Here is a 14790-nt window from a genome sequence, read left to right on the forward strand (position 1 = left end):
GCTCAGTGGTTAATGAATCCAACTAGGAACCATGAGATTGCAGGTTCGGTCCCTGGCCTCCCTCAGTGGGTTAAGGATCCTGCATTGCCATGAGCTGTGGAGTAGGTTGCAGACTCGGCTTGGATCCCAAGTTGCTGTGGTTATGGTGTAGACCAGCGGCTACAGCTCTGATTAGACCCCTAGCCTGGGAACCTCCATATGCTGCTGGTGCGGCCCTAGAAAAGACCAAAAATAATAATAATAAAAATAAAGTGCTTTACAAAAAACATTGCTATCAGAATAAAGTTTAAAATTCATGAAGTTTCCATCACGGCTCTGTGGTTAACTAATCTGACTAGGAACCATGAGGTTGCGGGTTCGACCCCCCTCTCAGTGGGTTAAGGATCTGGCGTTGCCATGAGCTGTGGTGTAGGTCCATGAGCTGTGGTGTAGGTCGCAGACTCGGCTCGGATCCTGCGTTGCTGTGGCTGTGGTGTAGGCTGGCGGCTGCCGCTCCAATTCCACCCCTAGCCTGGGACCCTCCATACGCAGCGGCAACAGCCCAAGAAATGGCAAAAAGACAAAAAAAAAAAAAAAATTCATGAAAGTGCATTGTTAACAATGACTGTGTTATGGGAGTTCCCGTCATGGCGCAGCGGAAACAAATCTGACTAGGAACCATGAGGTTTCGGGTTCAATCCCTAACCTTGTTCAGTGGGTTAAGGATGCAGCGTTGGCATGAGCTGTGGTGTAGGTCAAAAATGTGGCTCGGATCTGGTGTTGCTGTGGCTCTGGTGTACCTAGGCTGGCAGCAACAGCTCTGATAGACCACCTAGCCTGGGAACCTCCATATACTGCCGGTTTGGCCCTAAAAAGACAAAAGACAAAAAAAACAAAAACTGTTAACGGTCTCAAACACATTTACTGACTGATGTTAAATTCACTGTAACAGAACTATTTTTTTCCCTGGGTACTTTGCCCTATTTTTGCCTGAAGTCATCCCATAGTTTTATTGCACAGTTAAATGCTACCTTTCATATACTTTTTCTTTTTTTTGTCTTTTTAGGGCTGCACACACTCAGCATATGGAAGTTCCCAGGCTAGGGGTTGAATCAGAGCTGTAGCTGCCAGCCTCTGCCACAGTCACAGCAACACAGGATCTGAGCCATATCTGTGACCTACGCCACAGCTTGTGGCAATGCTAGATCCTTAACCCACTGAGTGATGCCAGGGATTGAACCTGCATCCTCACGGACACTATGTTGGGTGCTTTACCCACTGAGCCACAGCGGAAACCCCAGAAACCTCACTCTTAACATTTGGGGATGCATGGTTATTTTCTGTGGGCTAAGAATCTAATTACAGTACTTGGTTTGTTTGATTTTTTTCTTCCATTTCCATTTATTTTTTATAGTACAAAAAGCTTTATGTCAGAGTTCCCATTGTGGCTCAGCAGCTAATGAACCTGACCAGATCCATGAAGACGTGGGTTTGATCCCTGGCCTCACTCAGTGGGTTAAGGATCTGGCATTGCCCTGAGCTGTGGTGTAAGGTTGCAGACGTTGCTTGGATCCTGTGTTGCTATGGCTGTAGCGTCGGCTGGCAGCTACAGCTCCGATTCGACCAGTATCCTAGGAAACTCCATATGCCATAGGTACAGCCCTAAAAAGACAAACAAAACAAAACAAACCAAACTAAAGTGTGAGAACCTAAAGTAATTAAACAAAGAGAATACTAAGTTTTCATAATAACCCAAATTTCCTAAAGAGATACAGAATTGACAGCCTGAATTTACATTCATGAAGATAGTATGGCAAGTGTAATATTGATTCTATGATTAATTACAGCATCAACATTAAAAATAAGATATTTAAAACACAATAATAAGATAGTTGAGTTCTCTTGTGGTACAGCGAGTTAAGGATCTGGCGACGTCACTGCAGTGGTCTGGGTCTGCTGTGGCACAGGTTTGATCCCCAGCCAGGGAAATTCCACGTGCTGTGGGAACAGCCAAAATGGAAAAACTAGTAAGATATTTATTCATTTTTAATGAAATAAGCATTTTATTCTGATCTGGATTTCTACTATAAACATTAAAAGCAGTTTATAGTTCCATAAATAGTGTATTTTACCACTTTGAGTGGACCTCATGAGAGTCATCTATATTATTATTGCTACGATTGTATAACAATTAGGAATTTTCACCTAAAAATTATAGTTTGTCAAGGAAATAGGATTTTCTCTGCCTTTTTTGGTCACAGTGTCAAAGGAACATTCTCAATATACTTTCTGCAAAAGAATTTTCCACATCTTTGTAAGCATTTGCTGTTTTTTCATATTTTTGGTTTTCCTTAGTTACTAGTGTCTAGAATAAAATGTTAATTTCTTTTTTTAAAAACACTGTATATCTTATTCTAAAAGGGGTTATGTGAAGTAAGAATGATAGACTTTTGTCCTCTTATTTCCCTTACCACCCTCAGAGCTACACTGAAAGAGTCAAAGGAACAAGTCAACCCCAGAGATGAGGAACTAGTAAGTGTGGTCATCATGGTACTAGCCCCTTCCCCTAATTCCAGATTCAATAGAATCTTTTTTACTTTGAGGGTAAATCCCTTTTTAACCCTTCTAAAAAATGTTACCATGTTTTTAAATCCAGGTGTAGGGAGTTCTGGTGCAGATGGTTGAGGATCTGACTTTGTCACTGCAGCATCTTGGGCCACCACGGTGGTTCGGGTTCTCTCCCTGGCCCAGGAATTTCCACAAGCCATGGGCCCAGCCAAACAAACAAAAAACAGGCATGTGTTTATAGAGAGAAAATTGTTCTTTCCTTGATTTGGAGTAATATTTCAACTACCTTAAAAGTACTTGATGCTTTTAGGTTTTTAAACATTTTACGAAACAAATGCCTAGCTTGGATTCTGATTCTTGAGAACCACGTTAGTGATTATAATAGTTTTTAGCATCTGCTGTAGTAAATTAGCACAGACTTAGGGGCTTCAAACAATGCAACTTTATTCCCTTGAAGTTCTTGAGGTCAGAAGCTCAAAATAAGTTTTACTAGGCTAAAACGAAGTTCTCAGTGCTTTCTGGAGGCTTTGGGGACAATTTATTCCTTGCCTCATTTAGCTGCTGGTGACTGCTGGCATTATTTGTCTCGTGGCCCCATCATTCCACTTTCTACTTCTGTCATCTCATTGCCTCCTTAGTGATCTCTCTGTCCACCTTTCTCTTATAAGGACAACTGTGATTGTAAGACAGGGCCCCTCTAGATAATCCAGGCTCATTTCCCCATCTCAGGATCATTAATCTCATTTACAAAGTCCCTTTTGCCTTATAAAGTAACATATTTGTCTTGGGCCTTTATTCAACCTGCCAAGCAGTCCTCTCAAATTCACATTGTTAATCTCAAAAAGTTCATGCTGTGGTGGACTTAATTTTTTCTCTGATAGTGGTTCTTTTTTTTTTTTTTTTTTTTTTAGGGCCACACCTGCAGCATATGGAAGTTCCCAGGCTAGGGGTCATTCGGAGCTGTAGCTGCCAGCCTACACCACAGCCACAGCAATGCGGGATCTGAGCCGCGTCTTCGATCCACAGCACAACTCAGGGCAATGCTGGATCCTTAACCGACTGAGCAAGGCCAGAGATCAAACCTGCCTCCTCAGGTTTGCTTCCACTGAGCTATGATGGGAACTCCCTAACTACGCATTCATAAGCTCTACCTTTGGAAACTGATCTAATTTTTTTTTTTTTTTTTAGGGCCACACCCTCAGCATTTGGAGGTTCCCAGGCTAGGGGGCAAATCAGAACTGTAGCCGCCAGCCACACAGGATCCGAGCCACGTCTGCAACCTACACCACAGCTCACGGCAACACCAGATCCTTAACCCACTGAGCGAGGCTAAGGATCAAACCCACAACCTCATGGTTCCTAGTCAGCTTTGTTTCTGCTGCGCCATGACGGGAACTCCTGGAAGACTTCTTTAATTCTTAGATTGAGTAGGATTGTGTTAGGCAGCATGTGTTGGAATGGAGTGGAACTTAACCGAATAAGGTTTTGCTTTTCTTTGCAACAAGACCAGAGGTCAGCAGTGCTGGGCTGGTGTAGCAGCTCCAGGGTACTTTGTGGGTGTCCCAGCTTCCTCCTGACTTTCCAATCCATCATCTCTGGGCATGGCCTCCATCCTCAAGGCTATTTCTTGGTCATAAGAAGTCTGCTTCCCTCTAGGCTGCACACACTGGGCAATACTGGGTATTAATCAATCTTTTAAAAACTGCTAACTCTGGAGTTCCCAATGTGGCACAATGGGATTTGGCAGCATTTGGGGAGCTGTAGGATGCAGGTTTGCTCCCTGGCCTGGCACAGTGGGTTATGGATCTGGGGTTGTCACAGCAGCGGTGTGAGTCACAGCTGCAGCTCAGATTAGATCCCTGGCCTGGGAGCTCCATATGCAGTGGGATGGCCAAAAACGAAAAAAAACAAAAAAACAAAAAAACACACACATACACAAAAAACCCTGCAAACTCAGTGAAAACAACTACATTTTCTTTTTTTTCTGTTTGCAGTGGAGTTTTTTTTGTTTGTTTTTTGTTCCCAGGTGAGGGATCAAATCCTAGCCACAGCTGTGACCTATGCCACAACTCTGGCAACGCTGGATCCTTAACCCGCTGTGCTATAATTAGAACTCCTGTTTTGCAGTTTTTTATTTGTAAGTTGAAATCAGGGCATGTTTATTGGTTGTTTATATTTCTTTTTTTTTTTTTAAATAAACTACCTATTTGTATTGTTTGCAATTTTTTCTACTTGGTTGTACATCTGTTTCTTATTAACATTCTTTGTGTACTTAGAGTTTTAGCCCTTTATCATTTGATCGTTTCTTAATTCCAGCTTTTTGTTTACATTTCGATGATGTTAGGGAAGTGTTTTTCTATGTGGAAGTTTTAAATGTGAGTCTTAATATTTACACAGTCTTTTCCTTTATGGCTTCTGGGTTTTAAATTATGCTCTAAATATTTGCTCGTATATTTATTACAGGATTTTTACAGTTCTGTTTTTTACATTGAAATCTTTAATTCATCTGCAAGGTACTTTGAAATAAGGTATGAATCCCATCATTTTAACTTGAGTCTGTGGCAGTTTTTTACATGAAAAAGTGGAAAAAATGGAGAGATAACACAAAGTGTTAGACTGCAGCTGTATCATTAAGCTGGAAGTTTTAAAAGATGCAATCCTAACTAATGCTTTTGGAGGGGTTTTTAAAAAAGGAGAAAAACTTTAGTCACACGGCTTCCCAAAGGAAGAAATTCAAAAGAATTACATGTGACTAAGGAACTCATGTTTACAGGAAAAAAATATTGAAAGGTTAAAACCCTCTTCTTGAAAGTGTGGTATAAACATTAAACTATGCCTGTAGTCTGAGAAACAGAAAGGTCAATAAAATATCCAAATATGATGTGTTTCATTTGTCTATTAATTCCTGACATGAGAAGACATGCTATGTTTTCTTGTGTTAAATAAAAAGTCAATTCGTTAGCCGCAACTATGACAGTGATGTGAGTGGATCTATTTTTGAAACTTTTAATGTGTTGAAAACAATTCTGTCCCCGAGGATTACTATTCCCATTAAGACACAAAGGAGATTGAATGTGTGTATATAGTATTTTTTTTCATAACCAATTAAAAAAACAAAACAAAAACCTCTTGCGGAGTTCCCATTGTGGTGCAGTGGTTAATGAATCTGACTAGGAACCATGAGGTTGCGGGTTCGATCCCTGGCCTTGCTCAGCGGGTTAAGGATCCGGCATTGCCGTGAGCTGTGGTGTAGGTTGCAGATGCCGCTCGGATCCCGCATTGCTGTGGCTCTGGCGTAGGCCGGTGGCTCCAGCTCCGATTAGACCCCTAGCCTGGGAAACTCCATATGTCGCGGGAGCGGCCCAGAAATGGCAAAAAGACAAAAAACAAAACAAAACAAAACTCTTGCATCAGAAAATCTGGTCTTTAGATTTCCCAGATATCCATGTGGGTGGTTCTTGGCCAGCCTGCCAGACCCAGTCTCCTGCCTGGTCTGGCAAAAGAACGATTAACTGGGAGGGCGGGTGAACACGTCACTGAAACTTGGAGGGTCAATTCAAACTTTCTTTCCATGCAGGAAAAATCTTCTAACTCCCCCAGCTGTTTTACTAATGATTCCATTTTTAATGGGAAAATAAGAATAACACGATTTCCATTTCTTTATTTCTCCCCTTCTTTCTTTGGCCACATCCTCAGCTGTGGAAGTTCTCAGGCTAGGGATCAACTTGGAGCTGCAGCTGCCAGCCTACACCACAGCCCCAGCAACAGCAACACCAGATCCGAGCTGCATCTGCCACCTACACCGCAGCTCACAATAAGGCTGGATTCTTAACCCACTGAGTGAGGCCAGGAATGGAACCCGCATCCTCATAGAGACTAATTGGATTCTTAACCTCCTGAGCCACAACAGGAACTCCTTGATTTCCATTTCTTATGAGTGTGTTTCATTGACTTTTTATGACTTAGTGCACCCTTTGGAACTCAATTTTAGCAACTGAGATAATGTTTTGCAGGGAAATAACTCAACAGGTAAAGGAAGTAAAAGAACTAGAACTGATACTCCTTTGAAGCTGCTGTCTAGGTATGTAACAGGGAAATGGAATAGATACTGTATTTGTCTAATCCTCAGTAAAGTCCCATGAGATCAATTTTTACCATCCCCACGTGACAGATAAAGGATTAAATCTCAGCAAGGTTAAGCAGCTTGTCCAAGATCACCCAGCTGGCAAAGAGGGGATGCGCCGAAGACGAGGCCACATGGTTCATCATCACCTCTAAAGTATGTTCTTCGGTGCTGATCTCCTTTTTTAGGTTCCTATGGCTATTTCTCATGTTTCCTAAATGTGGGCTTCATTTTTTTTTTTTCTTTTACTGCTAGGGAATCGCCAATCACATTGTCCTACTTTAATTTCTTCCTAATCGATCAAAAGGGTTGATCAGGTTTTCCAGTAAGTATCTTGCCATCTCGGCAGTCTCACTGTGGTCTGATGCTTTGTGATGGAGCCAGAAGGACTGGGTTCTGAGTTCAGGTCTCATCTGTTAATGTTGATTTGTAGATGGTTTGGGTGCTGCGAGGAAAGATCTGGTATATTAATCAGTTATCCACTGGATTCCCTCCAGAGCTCGAATGGCTCCTAATGAAATGGTAGGATTGGAGAGGGACAAAGGAGATTTTAAGAAATAGAGATACTATTTCAAGTAGGAGAATCTAATCACTTCTCAGGGATCAGTGGACAGAATCAAGCCACGTTCGGGATTCTTGTTTCCCCACTTTGAAGCTGTCCATCATGAGCAGCTTAAGCTTTCTGGGTCTCAGTTTCTTCCTCCATGAACTGGAATAAACCAGCCTCAGGTAACTGTTGTGACGATGGAACAACACATGTGGAGGCACCTGGCTTACTATGGGGTAAATATTTGCCACTTAATAGTTTTCATCTCCTTTAGGCTTGATATCATTTGTCTGAGAATTTTAGAGGATTTAATACGAATATCTTATGGCATTTTAAATATCCCTAAGGATGATTTTAACATGCTCTAGGAATCTTGGGTGGAATAAGCAGCCTCCTTAACTAAAATGGTGAGGGGACAAGCTTTATGTAGTCAGAATCCCAGGATTGAAAGCCATTCTTTGTAGTAAACATATGACATGTTTATCTGACTAATGGGCACCTTTTTTTTAAAAGTCATAATTTGAATTTGATAGAATTTCAAACTTACAAAGAAGTTGCAAGAAAAGTAAAAAGAACTCTCAAAGGAGTTCCCTTGTAGCTCAGTGGGTTAAAGATCCAGCATTGTCACTCATGTGGCAAGGGTTTAATCCCTGGCCTGGGAACTTTTATATGCCATGGGCGCAGCCAGAAAACACACACACACACACACACGCACAAAACAAAACAAAACCTCTCATATATCCTTTATCTAGATTCACCAGTTGTTTATATTTTGCCCCATTTGCTTTATCCAATTCTGTCTCTGTTTCTCTCAACACACACACAGACACACACACACACACACACACACACACACATTTTTTCCCCTGAATTATTTGAGAGCAAAGGACAGGCATCTGTCCCTTTATGTCTAAATATTTTAATGTATATTTCATAAGGATTTTTTTTGAACATTGGCACAGAAGAAACTTAGCATCCATACATTATTATCTAATCAGCCGTCCACAGTCCCAATATGTCACTCACTTTCGTATGACATAACTTCATATGACATGAGCCCCCTTCATCAATGATCCAGTCCTGGGTTGTGTATTGAAGTTAGCCATCCTGTCTTATTTTATTTTTTTTTTTTGCTTTTTAGGGTCCCACCCTCGGCGTATGGAGGTTCCCAGGCTAGGGGTCAAATCGGAGCTGCAGCTGCCAGCCTACACCACAGCCATAGCAACACCAGATCCTTAACCCATGAGAAAGGCCAGGGGTCGAACCGGAAACCTCATGGATACTAGTAGGGTTCCTTACTGCTGAGCCATGATGGGTACTCCCATCACTTCTCTTTAATCTCCTTTATTGTGGAACAATTTCTCAGCTTTTCTGTTTCTTTTCATGACCTTGACATTTGCAAAGATATATATGTGCCAGTTATTTTATAGCATATCCTTCGATATGGGTTTGTCTAATGTTTCCTAGCGATTACATTCAGGTTGGGCATGTTTTGCCAGGAAAACCACAGAAGGGATGTGTCCTCAGTGTATCAGGAATCACAGGATGTTGGTTTGTTCCATTACTGTTTTTTTTTTTTTTTTTTGCTTTTTTGTTTTGTTTTTGTCTTTTTATGGCTGCGCTTGCGGCATATGGAGATTCCCAGGCTAGGGGTCTAATTGGAGCTACAGCTGCCGCCCTCACCACAGCCACAACAACGCAGGATCCAAGCCACGTCTGTGACCTACACTATAGCTCACGGCAACGCCAGATCCTTAACCCACTGAGTGAGGCCAGGGATCGAATCCGCAACGTCATGGTTCCTAGTTGGATGGCATCCGCTGCACCACTAGGGGAACTCCAGTTTGTTCCATTACTGTTGATGTGAACTTTGACCATTTGGTTAAGGTCTCGTCCAAATTTGCAGCATGAGTAAACATATGTGCTGGGTCTGGGGACTCTTGCATCTGAGGAGTTCTGCCTGCCCAGGACCTGGAATGCTCATATTCTTCGTGTTCTGCCTTCTGTAGAACCCAGAACTCTCCTTCCCAAGCTGGAGCACAGGCTCACCCGTGTGAAACCAATTCACAAGTGAGTCATGAGAGGAAGAAAGCCGAACAAAGGCCAACCATTTTGCTAGAAGTGGTGGCAGAGAAACATTTGGGTTTGGGAAAGGTCGCAAGGTCCTGCAAAAAACAGCAGCTGTAAATTGGAAAGTTGGGTTCTTGGCTGCAGTGCTTGGTACTGGCAACTGCAAGCTTGTTCTCTGGCCCAGGCTTACACACTGTTCCCAGAAGCTTAGCCCTGAGCTTGGCTCTCTAGCCCTCTCAACAATTCTGTGACTTTTCCAATACTCGTTTCTTTCATTAAGATACAGTTTACACATAGTAAAATGTACTTAAGTGTGTACAGTTCGATGAGCTTTGATAATTGTATACACTTGTATTACTTTCCACCAGATAAAAAATAGAACATTTCTTTCACCCCAGAAAGTTCCCCTGTGTGCCTTTATGGTTGCCATATATATATATATATATATATATATATATATATATATATATATAGTCTTTTGGGGCTGCACCTGTGGCATATGGAAGTTTTGCAGACTAGGGGTTGAATTGGAGCTGCAGCTGCCAGCCTACACCACAGCCACAGCAACTCAAGATCCAAGCCGTGTCTTCAACCTACACCACAGCTCATGACAATGCCAGATCCTTAACCTACTGAGTGAGTGAACCTGCATCCTCATGGATACTAATCAGATTTGTTTCTGCTGAGCCCCGATGGGAACTCCATGGTTGCTATATTCTGAATGTTTGTGTTCCCCCAAATTCATATGCTGAAATCATAATCCCCAGTGTGATGGTATTAGGAGGTGGGGCCTCAGGTAAGTAGATTATTAGGTCATCAGGGTGGAGTGCTTATGAATGGGATTAGTACCCACATAAAAGAGACCCTGAGGAGTTCTCCTGGTGGCATAGTAGGTTAGGGAGCCACAGGTGTTCCTGCAGTGGTTTGGGTTGCTGCTTTGGCTCGGGTTCGATCCCTAGTCTGAGAATTTCTGTATGCAGCAGGTGCAGCCAAAATAAATAAATTTCCATTTGGCTCCTTATATTTTCAAAAAAATTATTTTAAAGTTTTTAAACTTTTGGCTGTGCCCTCGGCATGTGGAAATTCCCAGGCCAAGGATCGAACCTGTGCCACAGCATTGACCTGGGCCATAACAATGACAATGCTGGACCCTTAACTTGCTGTGCCATAAGGGAACTCTTTATCTATTTCTTTGCTGATGCTTCCTAAATTTTCATTAGTTTTTAAGCACTTTCATAACTGCTTGTTAAAGCATTTTCATCATAGATCCTTTAAAATCTTTATTTTTTATTTTTTTTAAGGCCACACCTGTGGCATTGGAAGTCCCAGGCCAGGGATTGAATCCAAGCTACAGCTGGGACCTACTATGCAGCTGTGGCAGCGCTGGATCCTTTAACCCACTGCGCCATGCTGGGGATGGAACCCACGCCTCTGCAATCACCCAAACTGCTACAGTTGGGTTCTTAATCCACTGTGCCACATCGGCAACTCCAAAAAATTCAAGAAATCTTGCATATGGAACTCAGGTTCATCTAAAAATCAAAACAGGCAGTTCCCTGGTGGTCAGTGGTTAACATTCGGTACTCTCACTGCTGTGGCCCAGGTTCAATCCCTGGTCCAAGAACCGAGATCCCACATCAAGCTGCTGCACATCACAGTCAAAACAAACAAAAACATTTAAGAAATAAAAAACCAAAACAAAAAAATACTTCTACAAATACTGTGGATAGCTATTTCTACAGAACAATACTGAGAATATTCTTAAGTTGCTTTTACATATAAAGGTAATGCTCCTGCATGGTAGGAGTGGAATAATTCCACACCAATCTTTTTTTTTTTTTTTTCTTTTCTTTTTAGGGCCCTACCTGTGGCATATGGAAGTTCCCAGACTAGGAGTCAAATGGAGTTGCAGCTGCTGGCCTACGCCACAGCCACAGCAAAGCAGGATCTGAGCCACATCTGCGACCTGTACTGCAGCTTGCAGCAACATCAGGTCCTTAACCCACTAAGCCTCAATGGGAACTCCTCCACGTCAATCTTATCAACAATTCATGGAGATTGGTCTAGTTCAGATAGACCATATATTTGATAACATGTAGTATAAATCTGTCAGATGTGCAAAACGTATTATGAGCATTTGTGTTCATAAGACAGTAGCCCATGGAATTCCAGTTGTGGCACAGCTGAAACGAATCTGACTAGGAACTATGAGGTTTCAGGTTCAGTCCCCGGCCTCGCTCAGTGGGTTAAGGATCTGGTGTTGCCGTGAGCTCTGATGTGGGTCACAGATGTGGCTTGGATCCTGCATTGCTGTGGCTGTGGTGTAGGCTGGCAGCCATAGCTCCAATTCAACCCCTAGCCTGGGAACCTCCATATGCTGTAGGTGTCGCTCTAAAAAGCAAAACAAACAAACAAACAAACAAACCAACCAACAAACAAAAACAGTAGTCCAATAGTAAATGATATTTTATTATTCAAATGGTCTTATAATGCCAATGCTAATAAAAATATATAATAGGCTGAATTCATCAATGGCACAGTCAGTTGTAATTCATCTAAAATTTCTCACATTTCAAAGTGAGCCTTTAAATCTCTGTTAAAGGCTGGGAAAGGCAAATGTATTCCTAGTAACAGAGCAAGAAAAGCAGAGATGGTCACTGTACACATTGCATGTGCTAGAAGCATTTTTTATTCTTTCAGGAGTGAAAATTCTGGGTTTCCACATTCTTCATGATTAGCAATCAAAATAAAAGCATAACTCAAATCTAGAGAAATATAAAAGACTTCAGTTTCCATTTAAAGTTGATGGAACTTTACATAGTTTTTAGACTATTTACATTTTTTAAAAGAAAATTAATTCTATTAAGGTTTTTAAATATTGAGCTTGTGGGTTCTTTTCACATTGAATTTTAGGGGATGCTGCTTCGCTCTTTGTTAGGCTATTAGAAGCATCAAAGTTGAAGCTCAATGAATTAGTACAGGGTGGGTAGCACGGTGACTCTTTAAAACCAAAGACATTCAAAACAGATTCTTTTTCAAAGACTATTTTAACAAATAGGTTTGCTTTGTATATACATAACACAGTTAAAGACAAAATTTAGACTGCTATTTTCAGGAAATAGGTATTTTATTAATTAGCCCTTTATATGTGTGTGTAAGTGAGAGAGAGAGAATTTCAGTTTTAAGACTCTAATTTCCTGAGAATTGTCTAATTAGGTAAAGATACTGGTTGAGAAATTTAGTCGTCTTACCAGGAACTGTAAGAAAATTATACCTTGAACATTCATGAGAAACTGAAGTACATTATGGGTTAATAACCTAATGAGACATCTGTTTAAACAGATGTTTTAGTTGAGAGAACTCTAAACAGGATTCTAAATGTACAAATATGTTGGTTATTCTTCCGTGCCTGGGAGGTTGAGCCAAAGTTTACATAGATTAGAGGACAGCCTGAGTCTGGAAAAATTCAAAGTATTATGTAAATGCAGGTAAAGTGATACAATGAAGTCACTTGGCAATTATTTTACTCATTATTATTTACAAGGCCTCTGTGGCTTTCCTTCTTTGCTCACATACAAGTGACCTGAGTTACTCCATCTTCCTGGTCAAACTGTCCATCGTCTAGCTCCCGCAGGACACTGTCACTGCTGCTGAGCCCGGAGAAGCCGCTGGGCTGGGCAGGCCTCTTCTCCTTCATCCAGCATTCTCTAGAGGGAGAGAGAAGGCGCCCCTCAGCTGGGCTTCTGCTCTCTGCAGGGTGTGACAGCGCTGTGTCCAGTCCGATGCTCCTGCTGGTGACTTTGCTCCTGTCTTCCCCTTTCACGTGCCGGCTGCCTCGCCTCTGAAACACAAGAGATTGGCAGGAATTAAAAGGGTGAATGCAGTCCTGACCTTCTGATCTGGCACACGCCTTTCTGCCTGTTTCTCTTCCAAATCTGCTCTTCAAGGACCAGCTGGGAGCCTCCCATCATGTCCCCGACCCCCCACCCTGTGAAAGTGTGCTCTTTGAGGAGAGAGACCTGTTAAGATCATACTTGGGGGGACAAAGCAGGCAGAGACACCCTGGTGGTTCTGTTTTGCTTTTTGGTGTTAGTTGGTGAGCTGCAGCAGAAGTGCCTCAGAGGCCACCTCACCCCCACTTCTGCTGGAATAGGCTGCACAGATAGTTCAGGCCGAGATTGTATGGGAAGAAGGGGTGGCTTTCTGCGTGGGGCGGACCTCTCTCCTTGTCCTTCCCCAACCGCCTCTGCCTGACACAGTGGGAACGGGACCAGCTCACTCTGCAGACTGACAAGCTGCAGGTGTTCTCGCTGTGACATATCACCAAGGCCTGACCATGTCCTTGGTGTGGTTCAGAATGAAGAGGACATGGTCCCTGCCAAGGAAGCAAGTCAAACTAAGACGTCTAGTCAGCAGGAGAGCCCAAGGAGGGACCTGTGCATGAGATTTCTTTCTGGGGCTTCTTTAATACTGATGCTATGACAGATCATGATCATATACGCAGGCACAAAATTGAACAAGGATAAATAAAAAAGATAAAACAAAAATTTTTAAAAGCTCAGTAATTTCCCAGGTTACAAAGAGCTTATTTGCTTAAAGCTAATTTTTTTTTTTTTTTTTTTTTTTGTCTTTTTAGGACCACACCTGCAGCATATGGAGGTTCCCAGGCTAGGGGTTGAATCAGAGGTGTAGACGCCAGCCTACGCCAGAGCCACAGCAACGCGGGATCCCAGCTGTGTCTGCGACCTACATCACAGCTCACGGCAACATCAGATCCTTAACCGACTGAGCAAGGAAGGCCAGGGATCAAACCTTCATCCTCATGGATGCTAGTCAGGTTGCTAACTGCTGAGCCACGATGGGAACTCCTAAAGCTGAACCACAATGGGAACTCCTAAAATTGGGGATTAGGATTACATTTTCTTAAAAATGAGAATTAAATTACTCTTAGAGAAGCTCTTAGGAAAATAACATAGAAGTCAGATGCCTAGGTTAACCTTAGAAAAGTTTGTTAACCCACAGGTTTGTTGAATTGTAGTGAATAAGATACAAAAGTTTCTTCTGCTGGTTTTTGTGGCAAACATACAACACAAACAAACAGCTTTATTAAACTGGATTTTGTGGGCTCCTGTGGAATGCAACCACTGCCTTTGACATTGATGACATTGTACAGGACGATGCAGCCCTCAGTGTGTTGCATAGAGAGGAGTGTGTTGGCAGCTCATCTTTTTCTTGGCTGAGTTGCTGGAGTCCTTGAGCAAGTTTAAGGGAACAAGTCTGCAGTGGGTCCTGCCTCAGGAAAGGCCCACCCTCATGTCCCAAGTCAGACAAAGCTTGGTGGTGGAGACATTTTCATTTGCTTTCATCAAGTGCAAACATCAGATCGCAAATCCTTTTCCTTTTTCTTCTCATTCACCAAATATATTGAGTTTAATACAAGCAGTGAAACTGGTAGATTAACTCGCAGCATACAGAATTTGAAAATGGCACGTTCTCCCTGGCA

At 42.3% G+C, this 14790-nt stretch overlaps 1 protein-coding gene across 3 annotated transcripts in view; it reads right to left on the reverse strand.

The window, feature by feature from the left end:
* Positions 1-8332: 8332 nt before the first annotated feature.
* Positions 8333-14790, reverse strand: part of RFTN2 (raftlin family member 2) — a 70462-nt gene continuing 64004 nt past the window's right edge. For 2 of the 3 annotated variants that reach the window (XM_085000299.1, XM_021075725.2), the window contains one exon: positions 11736-13128. In XM_085000299.1, the coding sequence (XP_084856425.1) occupies positions 12856-13128 (273 nt within the window). In that variant the 3' untranslated portion in view covers positions 11736-12855. Of the gene's footprint in view, positions 8391-11735; positions 13129-14790 lie in introns of those variants that run through there. The other variant, XR_014830067.1, reaches the window with a different exon arrangement.

Source organism: Sus scrofa, chromosome 15, assembly GCF_054392235.1.
Source record: "Sus scrofa isolate SSC_HxYL_T2T_F1_AM1 chromosome 15, Sscrofa_HxYL_maternal_Yorkshire_Landrace_v2.0, whole genome shotgun sequence".
Lineage (NCBI taxonomy): Eukaryota > Metazoa > Chordata > Mammalia > Artiodactyla > Suidae > Sus > Sus scrofa.